This window comes from Leptodactylus fuscus, chromosome 8 (genome assembly GCF_031893055.1).
Source record: "Leptodactylus fuscus isolate aLepFus1 chromosome 8, aLepFus1.hap2, whole genome shotgun sequence".
NCBI lineage: Eukaryota > Metazoa > Chordata > Amphibia > Anura > Leptodactylidae > Leptodactylus > Leptodactylus fuscus.
The window spans coordinates 18,934,415-18,958,628 of NC_134272.1; the positions used below are offsets into that span (position 1 = coordinate 18,934,415).

The following is a 24,214-nucleotide window of genomic DNA, read 5'->3' on the forward strand; positions in this document are numbered from 1 at the left end:
ACATCTAGCGCTAATGGTTTATCCTTTTAAGGGTAGCAGAGCAGGATTTTATTTGTGCTTTTTCTATATTTATTGTTCCTGTAATGGCGGTAAACTTGTTGTAATGAAGAAGTTTCTTACCTGTTATCGACACTTCCTGTTGCCCAGACTTTTCTCCATGGCTCCATGTTGCTCGTACTCTATAGCCTTGATCCTTGAAGAGATGACCAGGGACCCGACATTCACTTCTCACATTAAATGTGAAGTCATCATTCTTTGTAAATGTCTCACGAATTGTCTCTGCATCTTGGAAATGTCCGAGACCGTGGCTCCATTGTATCCTGATATTTTTTGGGTAAAATTTGCTCACAGTTACAGAACACAGGACGTCTCCATTGTCACCCAGAGACAGCTGCACGGGGCCTGGCGGTTCTGGCTTTTCTGTATGTAAAAATGCATTTAATGAAATAGACTGATAATAGTGAGTGACCATATCCTGCCATTGAAATATATTTTACCATCTAGCTACCACCTAGCTATATCTATATCTATAAACAAAAAAAAAAAAGGCAGCACTCCAAGGACTTATGTGAAACAATTAAAAGGGTTTATTTCCCCATGCACTACCCTTTCATTTGTTTTACTTAACTCCTTGGAGTGCTGCCTGACACCGGCGTAATCCACGTCTGTCATTGGAGAGGGACGAAGACAGCAGGGACTTACACTGGATCCCAGGAAAGGTTAGTAACCTCACCTCCCCTGGGCCTCCAATCATTATACTCATTGTCTGAAAATACCCCGAAATATAATAGTTTGTGCATGGTGAACCCCAAAAGTGGCCACTATGGGACATTATACTGTTTGAAGAGGCCACTGTGGGACATTATAGTGTGTGTAATTGGGGCGTTGTACCGTGTGGGGACCAGGAAAGTTGGTTAAAAAATTTAAAAAAAGACCAATGAAATTGATATCGGCAAAATGGATAACACTTGGCTGTCAAAAGGGGACAAATGGACAAGGAATGGATAGAAACCAGCCATTCAAAATGGCTATGAATTGGAAATCATCATGTGAATACAACCTTATTAATTACTTACTGCAGCACAACAAAGAATTTGCAGGAAATAATTTGGCAAACATTGATTTCACTTACTGAAATTGAAGCTGCATTCCAGTCGTTTTTCCTGACTTCTCCCATTACAATGGAACTTGCAGAAGACCTCCATCTTTTTGTGTTTTGATACAACTGGTGTGAAGCTCAGCATTGAGATGGCATTATAGAGTTTATGTGAGTGTGATCGGTCTGTTTCCACACTATAATCTTTTGTGGCATTGAGAGGAGTTTCTTCATCTATTCCCTGCTTATTGTCTGAGATTATGATCTTCTCTCCATCATTCTCCAGAATTGTCCAGGTCACCTGTACATCTTGTGGACAATTGGAAGCCAAACAGTACATGGTGACTTTGTCGTCCACAGAATCCATCCTGTGAATGTGACCCACCTGAAACCGCTGGGAATCTGTAGAAATGGAGAGATATTTAGTTTATTCATATGAGTAGTTGGATTTCACCAGAATCTGAAAAGGACTTTAAGGACATTTCTCTGAGAAGGGAAATAGCCATCGCAGGTCCTTGCAACTTTACATGTTCTCCCATTAGTGTCCAATAATCCAGAGTATCTGATAATCAAATCCCAGATTAATGGAATTTCACTGCTCTATAAATGTAATTGTAATGTATAAAACAATGTAAATGATGTACTGATAAAACACAAAAGGTGATGATGAAAGAAACTCGTACTACGAACATTGAGAATATTTACACCTCTCACCTTTCTTCATGAAATACCAGAGAGCTGGCAGTGAAGTCACCAGTAATCCTACTAAAACACCGATCAGACCAAAATGGCACGATCTCCTACAGTCATCTGAAATACAGAACAAACAGTAGATGTATACAAGGCTAGGGTCATATCTCAGAAGATGTGGAATGAAGTCTAGCTTGCATTATTGGACTGAGAACATATCACATTTATGAACATATGAAGATGAGCCCAGGAAGAAATGGGGAGCTAAAGCAAACTGGGCCCCCATTTCTTTCCCTCTCTAAACTCTTTCCATGACCCTTGGGTCACTTATTCTCTCCCCCATGTTTGCTAACAATGCAGTTCATCTAGAACAGATTCTTGGCACATAATAAAAGGGAAGGGCACCATAGCAGCTACCTTGTCTTCTTTTATGGTGCACATGCACCCTTGGTTCTGTAAATAGGTTATGAATATTATGGCCATCTGCCTGTATTTTCTCCCCTTTCTTGGCTTCCTTGATCTGTCACATCAGCTCTCTAAAATACCTTTTTATTATTCACCGCTTCTTCTCTTTGTTCCAGTACAACCAATTTACAGTTTATACCCTAAATTCCCACCCAGCAGTAGAACCTACATGTCTCAGCGGAGCGTGGCTTCCCACATTTGCTATGTTCTGAACACCTACTATGGCTGCTACATTCATGTCGTTGCATCCCTGGTCTTTTAAGTTGTTGTCCAAGAAATGGCCGGTATGTGGGTCATTTGTCCACTACAATCTTTCAGACAATTTGGACATTGCAATGTCAGTAAACACTAAGAATTGACCTGTACATTGTCAGCTTTGAATTGCACATGAGAAAGCAAATAATGACCTATAACCATCATCCAGGTTATATATATATATATATATATATATATATATATATATATATATATATATATATCAGTACACCCATATGCCGACCACTGGAGAACATCTCAATGAAGTACAATATTATTTACTATGTGTATAGCAATTTGTGGTTGACTTACTCTCCACTTTAATTTCCTGTGTCGTCTTTATAGGACGATGTAACGTCTCATGTTCCACCTCGCAGGAGATCTCAGACGGTCGGTTGTTCTCTTCAAGCTGAATCTGGTAATAAATCTCTTTATTAAAATATCCATTCCTTTCTTGTATGCTAGAATCGATTCTCTTTCCATCAAACAACCAGTTCATCTTCACTGCTTGTGGGGAATAGTTTGTTGCTTCACACATATAGATCTGAGTTTTACCATCGGGCGTCTTAGAAGTCTTGATATTGACACTGGGGGCAGCTGGGGAGACATGTTTTATTGGTTACTGTATAAGAAACTGTTTCATCTACCATTAAGTGTTTGGAATTCTGGAGGAGAACAACAGGTAAAAGCCAAACCTTCCCCCTAATCCATAATATGACCAGACTGTAGCGTTATATGATCCTGGACATGTAATAAGATGACAAAGCAATGGATGGATGAAGAGAGGTAGTCATAAAGAAATCATGAATATAACATCAAAAAACAGAAGCAAACTGGATGAAAACTGGACATTCTGGAGGCACACATTTACAATACTGACTAACGTTTAGACAGTGTAATTTTAGCCCAGGCAGATGTGCCATATTGGAGTAAGACATATGACGGATTTTGCATATCTTGCTAGTAGTTACAGTATAAATAAATAAATAAATAAAGCAAGTGGATGCTTTGGAAATACACAAAGTCGGGTTACTGTCAAGTCTGATCTTCTCAAGAATGATTAGTTTGGACCCGGCCTTTCAGCTTCCAAGTCAAAAGGCTACATATAGGAGGCTACTAGAGCAGTGGACTACACACCAATCCATTATTAGATAAATTGTCTACAATTGGAGTGGATTGTGGCTAGTTTCCCAAATAGTGAACATCTTATTAAGATCACTCCAAGAGCACTTCAATGGGCAATCCTGAAAGAGGTTCAAAATACCTTCTCAATGTTGTGCAAATTGTATTGATTTATGTAAAAACAATATGTATGGAATATACTGCTGCTATAGGAGAATCTACAAGAATTCTATGTTATTCAATCTGCTCAGATAGAGACATGAATCATACAACTGTTTGTGTCCCACTGGTTTAGGCGGGTTCACACCAGCGCCCGGTCTCCGCTTTCATGTTTTCGTCTTCTGCCCGAGAAACTGGACAGGAGACAGAAACCGGCAGTCATTTTTCAAACCCATTCTTTTGAATGGGTTTGCAAAGTGTCCACCCATGAGCGGCTTGTGGTCTCCGCGGCGAAACCATTTTTTTTTTTTTTTTTTAAATCGGACACAAAGTAGGACATGCAGGACTTTGTGTCCAGTTAAAGAAAACCGGTTTTGCCGCGGAGACCACAAGACGCTCACGGGTGATCTGCCGGGTTTCCATCTCCTATCAGCAGAATTCGGAAACTTGAAAGCGGAGTTCGGGGCAGAGATGTGAACCTGCCCCTTAGCTAAATTGTGTTTGTCTCAGAACACACCGTATTAGTAAACAATACATAATTATATGTCATTGCAAAAGGTTCATTTACTTCATTTACAGAGCCAACCCATGGTTGGTTTATTTTTTACCATAATTTTGCACTGAAAAGCTCAACTTGCCTTGCAAAGTGTGAGCATTTGTTCTTTTTGGAGCATACCAATAATGACATTGTCTAAACTGATTTGTGCCAGTACGAAGCTGCAACATACACCATACACCTGGTACAAGAACCTTATTAAATGGAGGGCAATGTTGTTGTGGTCATCAGACCACTTTTTTGCTCAGCAAGTTAATGAGAAAATAATGGAAACCCGATGGACGTCATCATAGTCAAAGTATTCCCTCTGGATCCATTGATGTCTAACATTAAGCCGACTGTCTTTATACAAGAATGGATTGACCCACGTAGAGGTGAACATATCCTAAAAAGAATGAGCTAAGTAGCCTCCACCATTTGTACACATTCCTGAATTACTGTGGTCTGTGAACGTAAGGGGTTACTTAAGGTCACTATCCAAGATACTGAAAATTGAATATTGATATTGAATATGTGACATGTAAGTTGTTCTTCTGTCAGGCTGTACTCACCTCCATACTCTACAATGTAGGAATCCTTAACGGGTTCTTGAAGATAGTTGTGTTCTACCTGACAAGTCATTTCTGGATTACCCCTTTCTTCAAGAAAAGTGACATTGACTGAACTGGTCCTTGTAAAGGTCTTATCTTTGTTTGTCTCATCCTGTGTTACTGATCCACTTAAGATCTGACCATTCTTGAGCCAAATCGTGCTCATGTCTTGTGGGAAGAAGTCTGTGATAGAACATTGGAGAAGACTTGTTACACCCCTCTGGACGGCCTTTTTTTGTATCTTCACCACTGGAACAGCTGATGTAAAAAACAATGTAAAATTAGGACTTATACTTAAAAATGTTTCCCTAAATGCTAAGTGTTGAGGAAAGGAGCGACTTTGTTGTTGTTGCTGTACTTGGAAGCTGCACGACTTACATTACTGCACATGATGTATTACAGAGCTGGAATATGGACCTGGATATTAGCACCATACAATGGCACATGAGGGACCTACGTGGTCATAATACAGACCTCCAGAGCCCTCAATGAACTGACATACACGGCTGTGCACATATTATTTCTATGTGTAGGTGCACATGTTGTGGAGCTGGTGTTTCATGTTACTGCTAGGCTCAAGGGGCCCAGAAAACAACTGAAAACATCCCCTTTACCACTATGGACCCATATTGTACTTACCCAGAATATTTAACTGTATATTCTTTCCTTGCTGGTCAGGACTGTACACCACCGTGCACCTGTATGTGCCCTTATCAGACACCGTCACATTGCGGATGGTCAGAGAGGCGTCACCCCGTGTGACCTTCTGCTCATCGATGGTGAATCGTGAAGTAAACCCCTTTGTTTTACTGTCGTATTTTAGAATCTCCTTTTCTCCAATGTTCCAGAAGATGGCCAAGTACTGTAAATTTACTGCATTGTTTCCCACTTTGAAGGTGCAAGGCAAAAGAACATCAGTTTGAAGTATCCCAATGTGTGAGGGAGGAACCGTGACCTCCAGTGCTTGACCTGTAAGTGGAAACAGATGGTTATAGGATATTTCAATCTTTGAGTGGGACCTATCAAAACCGTTCACTATAGTGGTGGATGTTCGAGAACTGTCCATTGTTTTGGCAAAAGTCATGTGCAAGAAAGACAGACCATGTAAATATGAAGATGGCCATACATGGACAGACACATATATAAACGTACACACAACACAAGTGGAGATGCTGAAGATATTACATTATTATTATAGAATATCTGTTCAGGATTATGCCAGTCATGAATCCGTAACATTCTCAAACCCAGTATTCACCTTCTCACTGTTCTCCAAACAGGCTTCCTAAAACCCTGGAGGCTTCAGGGGTTCCCCAGAACACAGTAATAATAAGACCAGTCATTTTACAATAGATAAGCATCCAAAACACTTTGTAACAACAGGGTTAAATGCTAAGTACAGGATAGGATAAGTATAGGATAAGTATAAGCATTGACTGCCTCAACACCAAGCTTTTTCAAAGGGAGACATGACATTAGGGGTCCCCCAGAAGTGGGAATATTTATCAAGGGTTCCCATGTGGGGAAATAAGATTAGACTTCACTCTTATACTGTAAGTGATGGTTGGGATCTTGGCTATAACTAGAAGAATTCTCGCTACAATTTAAAGGGGTTGTGTAGGCAAAATTGGATAACCCCTTTAACTCTTGAATCAACCGGCTGCTATAAATAAAAAAAAGAAGCATACTCACCTGTCCCCAATGCTCTGGTGTCCACCTGGCACATCCCAGTTCTTCTGCTCCAGTGGCTTCATCCGGGCCTCTTCCGGAGTTCCTCTGAAGCTGCTGATTGGCCACAGCAGCCACATCAATCAGTGGCTTCAGCAGGCCTCAGAAAGAGGACCCCGATGTCACAGGTAGTGACATTATATGCCATTCACATGCCAGTCAGGTGACTACTGAGATCAATTAGTGGCATGAGCGGAACTCTGGAAGAGACCCACTCAGCAGAAGGATTGGAACGTGTCGGTATGCCACGGAGCATCTGGGACAGGTGAATATGAATTTTGTAAATTTTTTTCAATGCCCACAGCTGATTTAAAAGTTATAATGGTTGTCCATTTTTGCCTGGAAAACCCCTTTAACTGGTGAAGAAAAGGAAGTGAAATTGTAGTTTTCCATAGTTGTTATATTTGAGGATCACATCTGAGGCTAGAGTCACACATGCAATCGGGGTCTCCGTTGTTCATGTCTGCCAGGGTGCCAGAATGACTGAGAGCCCCTCTGCTAAAACAGAAGTTACCCACGGACACTCGCGGATCCCATTAGCTATGATGGGTATCCGTCAGGTGTTCGTTTTTATACTGGAACTGGCAGAGAGAAAAGTCCTCTGTCCAGGACTTCAGATGTGACGCTAGCTTGACTATTTCTAAAGCAGGAAACGGATCATTGTGAGTCTTCAGTAACTAGAAGAAGAGAGGGCTGTGGCACTCCAAGACCAGTCAGGTGACCTGAGGCACAAATCCAGTTGGCCCAGAATCTAGGACACTTCTCTCACAGATCAGTGCAATGTAAACTTGTTTACCTGTAGAACTGCAGAAAATAGTCCGGCACAATCCTTGGCAAATGCAAACCGAGGTGTTCATGGTTACAAATAGAACAGATACTATAAATTATTAGGAATATTAGAACCTCTGACGTATGATGTGGATATTCTTATTTGTAATCCACACTATTGCTTATAACTCTCAGTAGTCGGGGACACTCTCTGTGTACTCACACGTCTATCCTCTCCCATGTACATGCCTACAATGCTGCATTGTCTCCAAACTGTCACTTACAGTAAATCATCCCTATGTAATGCACTCACTTTAAAGAAAGGTAGAGATTTCCTTACAATCAGGTGAACACACGGGGTGGTGTGAACAGTACATGGTTACATTAATGTAAATGGCTACAGTGTACGAAAATAAGGGATTAAAGGAGTGGAATATTTCTATTTGCACTTTCACTACTGCAGAACTGACATGATCTGGGACAACTCCCTTTAGCTTCACAGATGAAAACATGACAACTGTTACTTCTTATCACATTTTGGCCACGTATTAATAAGTAATAATGATCGTTTATACAGTGTATCTACAATACATGGTGCATAGTGCACACACTGCAGTTTGTTATCAACTTAGGACTTTGTTCCTTAACGTTAATACTTAACATTTATATTTCCACCCCCCTCCATTCTCTCAACTCCTTCAATCCCACAATCAGATTACATTGTCACTTTGTTGTATAAGGTATACATGTACTGCAGTGGCGTAACTAGGAATGGAACTTTTGACATGGCCCCCCCCCCCAACACCGAAGACCTCGACTGACCCCCTCCTACGTATTCCTGCGCGCTCTATTATGCTCCATAGTGGCCCCTGCACACAGTATTATTCCCCATAGTGGCCCCTGCACACAGTATTATCCCCCATAGTGGCCCCTGCACTCAGTATTATCCCCCATAGTGGCCCCTGCACTCAGTATTATCCCCCATAGTGGCCCCTGCACACAGTATTATCCCCCATAGTGGCCCCTGCACACAGTATTATCCCCCATAGTGGCCCCTGCACTCAGTATTATCCCCCATAGTGGCCCCTGCACACAGTAGTATCCCCAATAGTGGCCCCTCCACACAGTATTATCCCCCATAGTGGCCCCTGCACACAGTATTATCCCCCATAGTGGCCCCTGCACACAGTATTATGTCCCACTGTGGACACTCATAAACAATTATTATACTCTGGGGTCTTTTCAGACCCCAGAGTATAATAACCAGAGACCCAGGGGGAGAAAAACATGAAAAAAACTCTGTTACTCACCTATCTCCCGTCTCCTACGCTGTTGGTCTCCGAACTAGTCGACCTTCAATGACGTCAGACGTTACATGACCCGGGACGCAGGCTGGAGTCATGAGACGTCAGACGACTAGGCCAAAGTCTGCACGGATTGTGGAGAGGTAAGTAACAGTGTTTTTTATGTTGCTTACCTCTCCTGGTCCGCCAATCATTATACTCGGGGGTCCGAAAAGACCCCCCGAGTATAATGATATCAGCGGTAGCGGCTGTCACTGGGCCCCTAACGTCCCGGACCCTGTGGCTGCTGCCTCTGCTGCTATGGTGGTAGTTACGCCACTGATTTTCAAGATCTCTGTTTACAGTCTCTGAATGTGACTCATTATAGCGTATACATACCCTAGTATCACAGATGTACACACAGCTGTGGGGCTTGTTACAAATACAGTATGGCCGAGCTTCTGTGAGCTTATCACAGACATAGGACAGATTTACAGAATATTGCCTTAAATTTAATAAGGATTTTCATTCAGTGACTTCAGCAGAGATCCTGAACACTGTGAATATTTGATATGGAAAGTATAATGGGAAATCTTATCACCAGTGGATGGATATTATAAACTTTACACAGTGGAACGATAACTCCTGATCTGACATGTTGAGGCCATTGTGGTTGCACATAAGTAAATCTGCTGATACTATGGAGCAATGCTGTGACGTCCTAGCCACACCCCAGTAATAGGAATAATATGGCTAGATTTGGAAAGTCGCCAACGCACAATTTGTTTTCTCATTGTAAGAGTGAAAGCTTAAACCACAATGTCAACTCCTAGCAGAGCGACAGACCACAGGATGACTGGCCTCATATAAACTAAAGGAGCGTGTGTGGAGGGTTTGATATAATACGAGGGGGTACCCAAAAGTTTCCAGAAAAGTTGTTTTTGAAGCGTGTATTTATATTTTTGTACAAAATTCCTTCAATCTCCTTCAAAGTACTCTCCATTAGCAGCAATACACTTGTCAAATCTCGTCTGCCATTGTTCAAAACATTTTTTAAACTAATCTACTTTGATGTGTGGGAGCCATATCAGGTGAATAGGGTGGGTGGGGCAAGACAGCCATGCCATTTCTTCCCATGAAAGTGGTCACCGAGATGGCGGTGTGGGCTGGGGCATTGTCGTGGTGGAAAAACCAATCACCAGATTGCCACATTTCGGACCTTTTTCGCCGCACACTGTTGCACAACCTCTTGAGAACCTCAAGTAGAAAACCTGGTTGACGGTCAGTGGTTCGTCGTCGATCTTTACGCACAAGCTCGTTGATTTTTTGGACACTTTCGTCCGTTCGGGAAGTTGACGGACGTCCAGAATGCTGTTGATCATTAATTGACATTTCACCATTTTTAAAGCGGGTGAACCATGAGTAAACTTGAGCTTGACACATAGCGTCATCCTTGTAAGCGGTCTTCAACATTTGAACGGTTTCTGATGCTTTTTTCCCGAGCAGAAAGCAAAACTTCACAGCCGCGCGCTGCTCATAAAACTTCTCCATGAAGAGAAAAGATGGCTGGACAAAACAGCTCTTGCAAGAAAATTCACTGCGGGTAGATGAAACCTTCCACATCAACGCCGCTTGGCACACTGACTGAGAAGGCGTGGTTGAACAAATAACTAGCTGCAGAATCGCGTACTACAAAAACTGCGCGCGCAGCAGCCTCATTCTGGAAACTTTTGGGCCCCCCTCGTACACAGGGTCGGACTGGGGTGCCTAGGGCCTACCAGTGGGATTATTTCCAGGGGCCCACCCTACTGCCATATGTAATATCGCCCGTCCAGTTTTTGCCATTATACACGTTTAAAGTGCATTTTCACGCACAATACAGTGTGCAAAACAGCTATGGCTACACTACTACTTCCTTCATGCAACCAAAGATCGCAGTGTCCCTTTGGGACTCTTTCACATTAGTGAATGGAGTCGCATTGGGTCCCTCAGGTTGCAATGTGACTCCATTCACTAACATGAGTGAAAGAATCATAGGGCGACATCTTTGGTTGTATGACAAAAGTTATAGTGTAGCCATAGCCTTATGCTAGGTTCACAACAGCGGCAAGCTCTCCGTCATACAGGTCCACAATGGGACCAGAATGACGGAGAGGTGGACTATCAAAATGGCGGTTACACACAGACAGTGGCAGACCTCATTAACATAATGAAGTCCGCCAGGTGTCAGCCATTTTCAGGCAGATAAGGGTATGTTCACACATCAGTATGCCATCCGTCCGTTTGAATTCAGTTTGACACTTCAAAACGGACTGAGGCACATACTGATTGTATACTGATAGCAAACGCTCTCCGACCCCTAGAGGACAGATAAGGGGATTAAAAGTAGCAATTGTAACCAGAGTAGAGATCAGTATGTGTATCAGTCCGTTTTGAAGTGTCAAACTGAATTCAAACGGACGGATGGAATACTGATGTGTGAACATACCCTAAGTCCTCAGCGTTTCTGAAACTTGGATATTGTTATGCTGGAGCTCTAGAAAAGGGCACCAGCATAACAATAGAGTGGGACATTATCTATGGGGTGGGTGGACTACAACTCTCAACAGTTCCAGGGCATCTGGAGCTACTGGGAGTTGTAGTAATTGAAAGATTTGGGGGCATCTTTCGATTGTCCACCTCAGACAGCGGGGGGATTGGGGGTGCTAGCAGTACCATTACAATAAATCACAACATTACAATAAATACAATGCAGTCATATTTTGTGCAGTAATACTCACAGGAGACGTCTTCCCACATTTCCCGTCTCTTCCCTTTGGACCGCCATGACCACTTCTTCCAGCTGTGACTTGACTCTGTAAAGTTTGAAACACAGACATCTTTGACTCCTCACTTCTCCACACCATATATATATATATATATATATATATATATATATATATACAGTAATATATATATATATATACAGTAAGATATATATATATATATATATATATATATATATATATATATATATATATATATATATATATATCACAGCAGCCCCTGCAGCCTATATTATGCCCCACGGTGGCACAATAGACTGTGGGGCATAATAGAGGTTGCAGGGGGGCCACTGTAGGGCATAATAGAGGTTACAGGGGCCACAGTGGACCTTTCAAGCTCTATTATGCCCCACAGTTGCACACCCATGAACTATTATTATACTCGGGGGTCTTTTCAGACCCTGAGTATAATAATCGGAGCCCCAGGAGAGGTGAGAGAACATAATAAACACTGTTACTCACCTCTCCGGGATCTGATGTTACTCCTAGCAGGCTTCGGGCCTATATGGTAATGTGTCAGACGTCACGTGGTCTGGGATATTACCATATAGGCCCAAAGCCTGAGCTAGCAGTAACATATAGGCCCAAAGCCTGTGGTAGCAGTAACAGCCTGTTACCATACAGGCCCAAAGCCTGTGCTCGCAGTAACAGGCTATTGCTACTACCACAGGCTTCGGGCCTATATGTTACTGCTAGAACAGGCTTCGGGCCTATATGTTACTGCTAGAACAGGCTTCGGGCCTATATGGTAATATTCCAGACCACGTGACGTCTGGGCATTAACATATAGCCCCGAAGCCAGCTATGAGTAACACCGGATCCCGGAGAGGTGAGTAACACTTCGAAACAAAAATTGTCAAGGTAAGCTCACCCTTCAGAAGAAATATCCGTTAAGTCCATATAACGTTACCTAGGTGCACGACTCTTCCTCCCGACTCCACGGAGCAGTGTTTCCAATGACATACAAAAAAGATGCGAGTCCGCAACACTGAGGTACGTATAAAATAAGTTTTTATTCCATCAGATTAAAAATAGGTCGGAGTGACCATCCAGACAGAGCGCTGGTTACATAAACGAGTGCAAAAAGACTAGAAAAAGTGAAAAAACAACATGCTGCCACAGGTCTGACGCGTTTCGGGGTTAAATATGCCCCTTAATCATAGCCCTACCAGTCAGTGTTCATTCCAAGTATAAATAGCTACAAAGTCATACATAGCTTACCACCCACTTCAATCTTATTGGATCTAAGTTCAATTATATGCAATAATCCACACCTGATGCTATACATCACGTCCTATTCAGAGATGCAAGATTTGTCTAGGACAATAAAGATTTGTTCAAACTTTAACTATTGCCGATATGTTGTATATACATATTCTTAACAAAATATAATGTTCTTAATCGAATGTTGATATTTAAAACCGATACACTAAAGTAATGCTACTGAAATACTAGGTCGCAGAACTAATGTACCAGTATCATCTCATGCCGTTGCACAGTCACGTGGCACACAATCTTACCATATTTTTATATATGGTCACGTGACCCGCCATATCCAATCAGAAGCGTCACGTGACCACAACTGTCCAATAAGGATTGGATGTTTTATTAATCATATATACCAGCAAGATACCATGTAAAGTACAAATCAACACGAACCGACCCCCATCTACCACTGAACAGTGGACGAAGAGGAACAGGTAAGTAAAATTAATGGTTTAGTTGTTAAAACCAATATTTGATGATGTATAGCCCCAACCTAAAGAAAACTGTTGATACGTTGACAAAATGTTACGCACAATGTCATGTTAATATCCCAAAACTATTTCACCGACTATACAAATTGGAGATGTATAAAATACCCCACAAATGTTGTGAAAACAACCATATGAAACCAAATGTGAAATAAGTGAATATCGATGATGGCTAGTGGGTATTATCGCATCCTTAAAACCGCATGTAAACCGCAAGGGATCTGAACTAACACCAAGATCTTAAAACATATTTAAAAGAAACAAAACAAAAAAGAAATTATGACTCTGAAAGTATTACCGATATGTACTTAGAAATCAATAAATTAGGGCAAGGTCCGTTTTGATGTTCATCCCAGAAGGGAAACGGCATCCAAACCTGAGTATCCAAAGAGCCTCTTTTTTAAGTAGTATTTTTTTCCTATTACCACCCCTAGGGTTCTCAGATATTTGTTCTATACCCCAAAATTGTAGAGATTTGACGGAGCCTTTATGTACTCTGGCAAAATGCCTTGAGGCCCCTGATATATTATCAGAATCCACTTTTTTACAATCTCTGACATGCTCTAACAGTCTAACTTTTACCGGACGTGATGTACTGCCAACATAGTCTAAATTACAATCTAGACATTTACTACTTAAAAAAGAGGCTCTTTGGATACTCAGGTTTGGATGCCGTTTCCCTTCTGGGATGAACATCAAAACGGACCTTGCCCTAATTTATTGATTTCTAAGTGCATATCGGTAATACTTTCAGAGTCATAATTTCTTTTTTGTTTTGTTTCTTTTAAATATGTTTTAAGATCTTGGTGTTAGTTCAGATCCCTTGCGGTTTACATGCGATTTTAAGGATGCGATAATACCCACTAGCCATCATCGATATTCACCTATTTCACATTTGGTTTCATATGGTTGTTTTCACAACATTTGTGGGGTATTTTATACATCTCCAATTTGTATAGTCGGTGAAATAGTTTTGGGATATTAACATGACATTGTGCGTAACATTTTGTCAACGTATCAACAGTTTTCTTTAGGTTGGGGCTATACATCATCAAATATTGGTTTTAACAACTAAACCATTAATTTTACTTACCTGTTCCTCTTCGTCCACTGTTCAGTGGTAGATGGGGGTCGGTTCGTGTCGATTTGTACTTTACATGGTATCTTGCTGGTATATATGATTAATAAAACATCCAATCCTTATTGGACAGTTGTGGTCACGTGACGCTTCTGATTGGATATGGCGGGTCACGTGACCATATATAAAAATATGGTAAGATTGTGTGCCACGTGACTGTGCAACGGCATGAGATGATACTGGTACATTAGTTCTGCGACCTAGTATTTCAGTAGCATTACTTTAGTGTATCAGTTTTAAATATCAACATTCGATTAAGAACATTATATTTTGTTAAGAATATGTATATACAACATATCGGCAATAGTTAAAGTTTGAACAAATCTTTATTGTCCTAGACAAATCTTGCATCTCTGAATAGGACGTGATGTATAGCATCAGGTGTGGATTATTGCATATAATTGAACTTAGATCCAATAAGATTGAAGTGGGTGGTAAGCTATGTATGACTTTGTAGCTATTTATACTTGGAATGAACACTGACTGGTAGGGCTATGATTAAGGGGCATATTTAACCCCGAAACGCGTCAGACCTGTGGCAGCATGTTGTTTTTTCACTTTTTCTAGTCTTTTTGCACTTTTTTATGTAACCAGCGCTCTGTCTGGATGGTCACTCCGACCTATTTTTAATCTGATGGAATAAAAACTTATTTTATACGTACCTCAGTGTTGCGGACTCGCATCTTTTTTGTATGTCAGGTGAGTAACACTGTTTATTATGTTCCCTCACCTCCCCTGGGGCCCCGATTATTATACTCGGGGGTCTGAAAAGACCCCTGAGTATAATATTAGCGGCAGTGGGATCGCGGCCTGGCCCGGGCCTATTCACTACCGCCCGCCGCGGCCTAAAGTACAAGGGGAAGCGGGGGCAGCAGTGAGCAGGTCCGGGTTAGTAAATAGGCCGCTGCCTGCTGGTAGATACTCCAGCAGGCAGCGGCCTATTATAAAACGAAAAAAAAAAGTTATTATACTTACCGTCCGACCGCGCTCTGCTGCTCCCGCTGCTGCCGCATCCTCTTCTGTCAGACGTCTGTGTATCAGCGTAGGCGGCGTGATGATGTGATGACGCCGCCTACGCTGATACGTAGATGGCTGAACAAGCGCAAGGAGATCAGTAGCTCTCCTTGCGCTGGTTCTAAGCGCCTCCCCTAATCCTCCTCTGACATGGGCAGGGGCCCGATTGAAATCATTTTAGCATAGGCAGGGGCCCGATCGGGCCCCTGCCTATGCTAAAATGATTAGCAGTATAGTCCGGGCCCGGGGGCCCACCGGGGGATCCCCCGGTGCTCCGGCGGGCCAGTCCGACCCTGCTCGTACATGATATTCATATTTACAATGGGTAGATAATATAGACCAGATGTGCCCAATACGTTGATCGTGATCTACTGGTCGATCAAAATGGACGTATGGGTCGATCGCGGGATGCAACCAGGGATCCCCGGTGTCTGCTTGTTCAAAGTGCAGGCTGAGAGTCAACAAGCACTCCGGACACTTGCAGGCTGCTCTTAGAGATGGAGGGGGCCGGGGTGCTGCTTGTTCACAGCACAGGCTGAGAGTCATCTACAGACACTGGCAGGCGGGGCTGCCGCAGCCCCAGCCTGTCAGTGTCCAGAGATAACTCTCAGCCTGCGCTGTGAACAAGCAGACAGTGGAGATCCCTGGGCAGCCACAGAACGCCGCTGTCTCCTGCTCTCAAGCTCCGCCGGGGCCCGCCCACATGCCCAACCCTGCCCAAAGGCCCTGCCCACAGGCCCTCCCCGGCCCCGCCCACAAGAAGTGGGTAGTAGATCTTTCGACTTGGTCATGTTATAAAGTAGCTCACATGCTGACAAAGTGTGAGCACCCCTGATATAGACTGTTACACATATAGCGGTTACATGTACAGTGAAGTTGGGGCAATACACTTTGGCATCATTGCAGAGTTGCACGGGTGCTGGGAGTTAATATAAATTTTTTTAACCTTGGCACAGACAGACCATTTATATAGATATTTGGGGCACTAAAACACAAGGCCATAAGAATCTGTTGGTTATTGTGTCCCACATTTACCCGACAGTTCCCTATACCTGGCTAGTTAGTGCAGCTCTGTAAATTCTGTGCAAGGTACTTAACAAAGCAACACAGCAAGGAAAACAAGATGAGAGCCCGAATCTATTGTCCTACAATATGTGATCTCACTGTCAGCAGTGCCGGCTCTGATTCATCTACAGTCATACAGAATATTTGATTGTAGCAGGCAGATGATACCATGTAACCACAAGCCCTGAGCATACAACACACACAATGGAGAGAGCTGGGAGGGGTGGTGTCTGCTGGCAGACACTGCTGGCTACAGTGTAGCGTATAGAGCAGGGTAATACACAATGACAGTAACACTTACATGTATGACACAGGACGAGAAGCAGTAGGGTTGTTATTCGCCCCATGACAGTTCCCCTCTGTCTCAGGTCTTCAGATATCTTTATCTTCGGTGCAGATGTAGGTGAAAAAGTCAGGAAAGTGAAAGTGAAAGTGAAAAGAAGCAGAATAACAGATTCCCAGATTATCCATGGCTTCTCCTATAAAGGAAGGAGGGGGATGGAGCATTTTTTTCTCCACATTGATATATACAATAGTTTTCTTCCTACCGTCTCCTCCTCAAGTTCTGCACACAACTAGTTGGGTGACTTTTTGATCCTTGATTTTGTTACAGGGAATGCAATACATTTTAAGTTTCCCTAAAACATAACAGATTTATTAATGGGAATAGTTTTATTGGTGAAAAATAATGCTGGAAAGCAGTGGCGTAACTAGGAATGGCGGGGCCCCGTGGCGAACTTTTGACATGGGGCCCCCCCCAAACCGACGCCAAAGACCTCAACCGACCCCCTCCTCAGAACTCTATTATGTCCCTTAGTAAGCCCTGCACACAGTTTTATGTCCATTAGTGTCTCCTGCACACAGTATTAACCCCAATAGTGGCCCCTGCACACAGAATTAACCCCAATAGTGTCCCCTGCACACAGTATTAACCCCAATAGTGTCCCCTGCACACAGTATTAACCCCAATAGTGTCCCCTGCACACAGTATTAACCCCAATAGTGTCCCCTGCACACAGTATTAACCCCAATAGTGTCCCCTGCACACAGTATTAACCCCAATAGTGTCCCCTGCACACAGTATTAACCCCAATAGTGTCCCCTGCACACAGTATTAACCCCAATAGTGGTCCCTGCACACAGTATTAACCCCAATAGTGTCCCCTGCACACAGTATTAACCCCAATAGTGGCCCCTGCACACAGTATTATTAACCCCAATAGTGGCCCCTGCACACAGAATTAACCCCAATAGTGTCCCCTGCACACAGTATTAACCCCAATAGTGTCCCCTGCACACAATATTAACCCCAATAGTGTCCCCTGCACACAGTATTAACCCCAATAGTGTCCCCTGCACACAGTATTAACCCCAATAGTGGCCCCTGCACACAGAATTAACCCCAATAGTGTCCCCTGCACACAGTATTAACCCCAATAGTGTCCCCTGCACACAGTATTAACCCCAATAGTGTCCCCTGCACACAGTATTAACCCCAATAGTGTCCCCTGCACACAGTATTAACCCCAATAGTGTCCCCTGCACACAGTATTAACCCCAATAGTGTCCCCTGCACACAGTATTAACCCCAATAGTGTCCCCTGCACACAGTATTAACCCCAATAGTGTCCCCTGCACACAGTATTAACCCCAATAGTGGCCCCTGCACACAGAATTAACCCCAATAGTGTCCCCTGCACACAGTATTAACCCCAATAGTGTCCCCTGCACACAGTATTAACCCCAATAGTGTCCCCTGCACACAATATTAACCCCAATAGTGTCCCCTGCACACAGTATTATGTCCCACTGTGGACATCCATAAACAATTATTATACTCTGGGATCTTTTCAGACCCCAGAGTATAATAATCGGAGACCCGGGGGAATAAAAACATTTTAAAAAAAACAACAGTTGCTTACCTGTGCCCGGCTCCTAGGCTGTCGGCTGCCGGCTGCCGCTCTTGTCCTGCATTAATGACGTCGGACGTCACATGACCCGGGAAGCAGACCCGGGCCCGGGCCCTGTGGCAGCTGCTACTGCTGCTACCACGGTAGTTACGCCCCTGCTGGAAAGTAAGAAAACCTTTAAAGGGTGCTCTATCAGCAAAATTATACTGATAGAGCCCGACATATGCGCGAAAAGGCCATTCAGTCACCGCTAAAGTTATATTAAACTACCCCCCCCATTTTAAAATAAAACCCTAAAAAAGAATATGTTGTACTTAGCTATCGTGCATTCAGGGTCCGATGTCCTCTTCAGCCACGCCTCCTCTTCCAGCGATGTCTTCGGGTCCCGTCTTCCTCCGGCGCTCGCGAACTTCCATTGATAAAAAATGGCGCAGGTGCATGCGCGGTAGCATTAGTAGCAGCAGTAGCAGCATGCTACTGCACATGCACCCGCGCCATTTTTTATCAATGGCAGATCGCGAGCGCCGGAGGAAGACGGGACCCGAAGACTTCGCTGGGAGAGGAGGCGCGGCTGAAGATGATGTCGGACCCTGAATGCCCGCCCACCATGCACGATAGCTAAGTACAACATATTCTTTTTTAGGGTTTTATTTTAAAACGGGGGGGGGGGTTAGTTTAATATAACTTTAGCGGTGCCTGAATGGCCTTTTTAAAGGCTATTCACGCATATGTCGGGCCCTATCAGCATGATTTTGCTGATAGAGCCCCTTTAAATGGTGTAAAGCAGGGAAAGTCACAAATATCGCACAATGTGCATCACTGTGATAAATCCAACACTTCTTCAGACTGCCTGCTCAGATTTTACCCTGGTATTATAGGTGGTTTATCCTGGTGTAATGGGTGGTTTTCCCTGTAGTTCAATGCAGGAGCGGCCTCCCAAAAATGGCCGCCGGCCGGCATTTGCACTCGGCTCTGCTCGTGTCTCACTGGCAGAGCCAACTGTGCAGGATTCGTAGGTGACGCAGGAGGAAGATGATAGAGAAAGGGAGGATCCAGCCGAAGATAGAGGCCGGCGTTACAAGCGCTCCCATTGAAGTGAATGGGAAGTGTTTGGGAGCCGTCCGCAGCGCTCAGAACAAAGTATGAAAACATTATATAATACACCATTTCATCATACTGTGAAGAAATATGTGGCTGATTTAGAACACAGATGGGTTCCTGTAGATAAAGGCACAATGGGGAAGGTTTCTGCCAAAAAAAATAAATGATCAGATTAATAGATCATAGATAGATATAATAGATACAAATAGATATAATAGATACAAAGCAGCAATTCAATTCAGGCAAACAGGGTGCTGCTGGTGCCTCTATAGTCCCACAAACCTCAAGGTGTGGGATCCTGCAGAGGCTTACAGTTGTGCATAAGCCGTCCCCTAAACAGTGCTCACAAGCAGAAACGGTTGCAGTGGGCGCAGACATACAGGAAGGCTAATTCTGAAACAGTTTTGTTTACTGATGAAACCCTGGATGGTCCAGATGGATGGAGTAGCGGATGGTTGGTGAATGGCCACCATGTCCAAACAAGGCTGTGATGTCAGCAAGGAGGTGGTGGAGTCATTTTTTGGGCCTGATCATGGGGAGCGAGCAAATAGACCTCTTTAGGGTCCCTGAAAGTGTGAAAATTACTTCTGCAAAGTGTATAGAGTTTCTGACTGACCACTTTCTTCCATGGTACAAAAAGAAGAACCTTCATGCACGACAATGCACCATCTCATGCAGCAGACAATACCTCTGAGTCATTGGCTGCTATGGGCATAAAAGTAGAGAAACTCATGGTTAGGCCACTATATTGCCCCCAATCTCAACACTATCGACAACCTTTGGAATATTCTCAAGCTAAAGATCTATGGGAGTCAGATCAAAACAGCAGCTCTGGCGGGTGATTCTGACATCCTGCAAAAAAATTCAAGTAGAAACTATCCAAAAACTGACAAGTTCAATGGATACCAGAATTGTGAGGGTGATATCGTAGAAGATTCTATGTTATCATGTAACGGGGCTTGTTAAGATGTTTGATGATTAAAATAGATTTTGATTTCAGTAAATGTGACCTCTTAATGCTGCAAAGTCAACAAATGACCAGTTTCAGTTCTTTACAACCTATAAAATGTTTAGCAATTCTGTTTTAGCAGAATCATTTGGATTATTGAGGATTGTGATTTTTTAATTTGTGAAAAAAAATTGGAAGTTTGTCCAATAAAATGTGATTTATCCTGTAATGGCTGAGGATGTGAACATTACACTGACTGTTGTTTGGACTACCAAATGCAATTGCAAGTGTTGTGCAGTAAAAGCACATGGACCCCATAGACTATCAAAGGATTATGTAGATAATCTTGTTTCCCTTAGTCCTAACAGCGGCACAATGTGGGGTATTTCGTGCCCCTGTGTGCTGGTAGGACAGGCGGAATTTTAATTAGCCATGTATTAATTTCACATGGCTTGTTCCCTTTAAGAGGGCACAGATACCTCCCCCCTGTGCGTAAATAACAAGTAATAATACATACATTCCAAAATAAACAACAATAGGGGGGGAATCCTTGTGCCGCTGTTAGGACTAAGGGAAACAAGATTATCTACATAATCCTTTGTTCCCTGTCGTCCCTACCAGCGGCACAATGTGGGGAAATAGCAAGTAATCCCCATAAGGGTGGGAGATTAAACACAAGCAGAATGTAATACAGTACGCCCGAAGGCAGTAGCTTCTGAGCCATACCGATCAAGTCGGTAGTGCTTCACAAAAGTCAATTCTGAAGACCAGGATGCTGCTGCACAAATCTGGTCCACGGTGAGAGCCTTGACCTCTGCCCAAGAGGTCGATACTGCCCGCGTCGAATGGGCCCTTAGGACGGTCGGCGGAGGTAAGTTCTGACTCACAAACGCCAACTTGATTGCTTCCTTCACCCAGCGAGAGATGGTGGCCTTAGAAGCCTTGCGGCCTTTATGGCCCCCTACATAATTTATTAACAAGTTCTCAGATCTCCTGAAAGCGCGTGTGTGCTGAAGGTAAATCTGCAGGTTCCGGACTAAATCTAGGGTATGCCACTTCTCCTCCTCAGGGGAAGTGGGCACGGGAAAAAAGGTTGGCAAGCAAATGAGCTGACTCACATTCGCCCTAGAAGAAACTTTCGGCCTGAATCCTGGCAGAAATCTCAACTGAACACGGTCTTCAAAGAAGGCAATGTAAGGAGCTTCCGATGAGAGTGCTTGAAGCTCCCCTACCCTTTTTGCCGAGGTGATAGCGAGGAGAAAAGATACCTTATAGGTCAGCCACTTTAGATCCACCTCCTCCAGAGGTTCGAATGGAGCAACACAAAGTGCCGTTAGGACCTTGCTGAGGTCCCATTGGTGGACAGGAGCAGAAACTGCTGGTCTCAGCCTAGTTGCCCCTTTGATAAAGGTGCTCACTAAAGGATCCTGAGACAACCGCCTCCCCAGATAGGCGGACAAAGCGGCTACATGTACCTTCAGGGTAGAAGCTGCAAGCCCTCTGTCTAGGCCGTCCTGAAGGAAATCCAGGATCGCCCTCACAGGGGGATCGGAGGAGTCCACTTCGTGTTCCGTGCACCAAGCCTGGAAAATATTACCGATCCTACGGTAATTCTTATTGGTCGAGGTGGCTCTGGCGCTGGCTAAAGTCCTTAGGACGCCTTGAGACAGTCCTCTATTCCTTAATAGGGACTGGTCAACCTCCAGGCTGTCAGATTGAATCTCCTCAGATCGTGGTGTCTCAGCTCTCCTTGTGTCACCAGATCTGGGAGGGGGGGAAGCCTCCAATACCTGCCTTGACTCATCCACATGAGCTGGGCAAACCAAGTCCTTTTCGGCCAGAACGGGATTATGGCAATTCCCGAGACTTGGTCCTGTCTGATTTTCATCAATACCTTGGGTATGATGGAAACTGGAGGGAAGATGTATATCAGCCTGAACCTCCATGGGATGGACAGGGCATCCACTGCCAAGGCATTGTCCTCCTGGTACAGAGAGCAGAAGGTTTCCACCTTGGCGTTGAGTCGGGTTGCCATGAGGTCGACATCCGGAAGGCCCCATGTTTGGACAATCTGATGGAATATGTCTTGATTGAGAGACCATTCTCCTGATACAGGGATACCCCGACTCAACTGATCCGCTACTATGTTCAGGGAGCCCTTGATGTGAACAGCGGATAGGTGGGTCAGATTCTTCTCTGCCCACGTGAAGATCAAGTTTGCCTCTTTCAGTAGGGCTGGAACCCTGGTGCCGCCCTGTTTGTTCAAGTATATTACCGTCGTCATATTGTCTGACCGGACCTTGACTGCCTTCCCTTCGAGAAAGGGGGCGAAGTACTTCAGCGCCAGATAAACTGCTTTTAGCTCCTTCAGGTTGGAGGTTCCTAACTCTGGATTCCTCCACAGACCCTGGACAGTCCTGCCGTCCAGGTGGGCTCCCCATCCCGAATGGGACGCATCTGTTGTCAACAGGGTCCAACGAGGTTGAACCGAGGACCTTCCGTCTTTCAGGTGTCTCCACCATCTGAGGGAAAGACGGGTACCGGGAGAAAGGCAGATCTTCCTGTGCAGTCCCCGTGGAGATCCGTTCCAGGCTCTCAACACTTCCATCTGAAGGGGACGCAAGTGCCATAAAGCCCAAGGGACCGCCTTGGCTGAAGAAGACATCAGGCCTAGGACCCGCATGGCGGTGCGAATGGTGATCCATCGGGACCTGAGAAGGCCCCGAACTGAAGCTTCTATTTTTGCTCGCCTTGGACGAGATAGGAAAATCTGCATGCTCTGGGAATCCAGAACAAACCCCAGGAATTTCTTCCGGGTGGATGGCACTATTTCTGACTTCTCCCAATTGATCAGCCAACCTAACTCCTGGAGGAAGGCGATGGCTATCTGGAGGTGGTGATGGAGAATTGAAGTAGACTGAGCTTTTATAAGCCAGTCGTCGAGGTAGGGAACCACGAAAAGGCCTTGAAGTCTGAGAGCGGCGGCAACTGGTGCGACCATCTTGGTGAATACATACGGAGCTGACGATATGCCGAATGGCAGAGCAGTGAACTGTAGGTGCTCTCTGTGACCAGCCATAAGAACGGCTATACGTAGATATTTCCTGTGTGGCAGGAAGATGGGGATATGTAAGTAGGCATCCTTTAGGTCCAGGGTGACCATGACCTCGTCGCGCAATAGGAAACTGGTTACTGAGTCTATGGACTCCATCCTGAAAGGTTTTTCCTTTATAAAGAGGTTGAGGAACCGAAGATCTATAATCATCCGCCACCCTCCTGTGGACTTTGGAACCAAGAACACGGGTGAATAAACTCCTTGACCCACTTCGGGAGGAGGGACCCTTTCCAGGGCCCCCTTTGAGAGATATTCTGCGACGGAAGCCTCCAGGCAGTCTTGTTGTAGGACTGGTAAGACCCGCGTAGTGATGAAACGATCCACCGGAGGATGGGAGAACTCTATTGCGTATCCTCGCTGAACAACTTGAAGGACCCATGGGTCCAGAATGTGAAGATGCCATGCCACAAGGAAATTCGAAAGGCGCCCTCCTACAGGAGAGCTGGTCACAGAGAGCGGCGTCTCCTCAAAACCCCTTCTTCTTAGGGTCCTCCGTGGGGATCCCGCGACCCGCCCCCTTCGGACGGTATCTGGGGCGTCTCTGGCTTCCCTGTTGAGGCCTGTATTGAGACGTGGAGCCTCGACCCCTAGAAGGGGGAGGCCTTCTTTCTCTGGTTGCTTGTGGTAGTGA

The 24,214-nt window shown here is 44.3% G+C and overlaps 1 protein-coding gene across 1 annotated transcript in view; it reads right to left on the reverse strand.

The window, feature by feature from the left end:
- The window catches only part of LOC142217155 (uncharacterized), a 31,575-nt gene extending 14,686 nt beyond the window's left edge, over positions 1-16,889 (reverse strand). The window contains exons 1-8 of the mRNA XM_075285346.1: positions 16,810-16,889; positions 11,493-11,567; positions 5,573-5,902; positions 4,895-5,191; positions 2,819-3,103; positions 1,811-1,906; positions 1,133-1,498; positions 121-420 (exon numbers count right to left, since the gene is read on the reverse strand). Of these exons, the coding sequence (XP_075141447.1) occupies positions 121-420; positions 1,133-1,498; positions 1,811-1,906; positions 2,819-3,103; positions 4,895-5,191; positions 5,573-5,902; positions 11,493-11,511 (1,693 nt within the window). The 5' untranslated portion in view covers positions 11,512-11,567; positions 16,810-16,889. The remainder of the gene's footprint in view (positions 1-120; positions 421-1,132; positions 1,499-1,810; positions 1,907-2,818; positions 3,104-4,894; positions 5,192-5,572; positions 5,903-11,492; positions 11,568-16,809) is intronic.
- Positions 16,890-24,214: the final 7,325 nt, after the last annotated feature.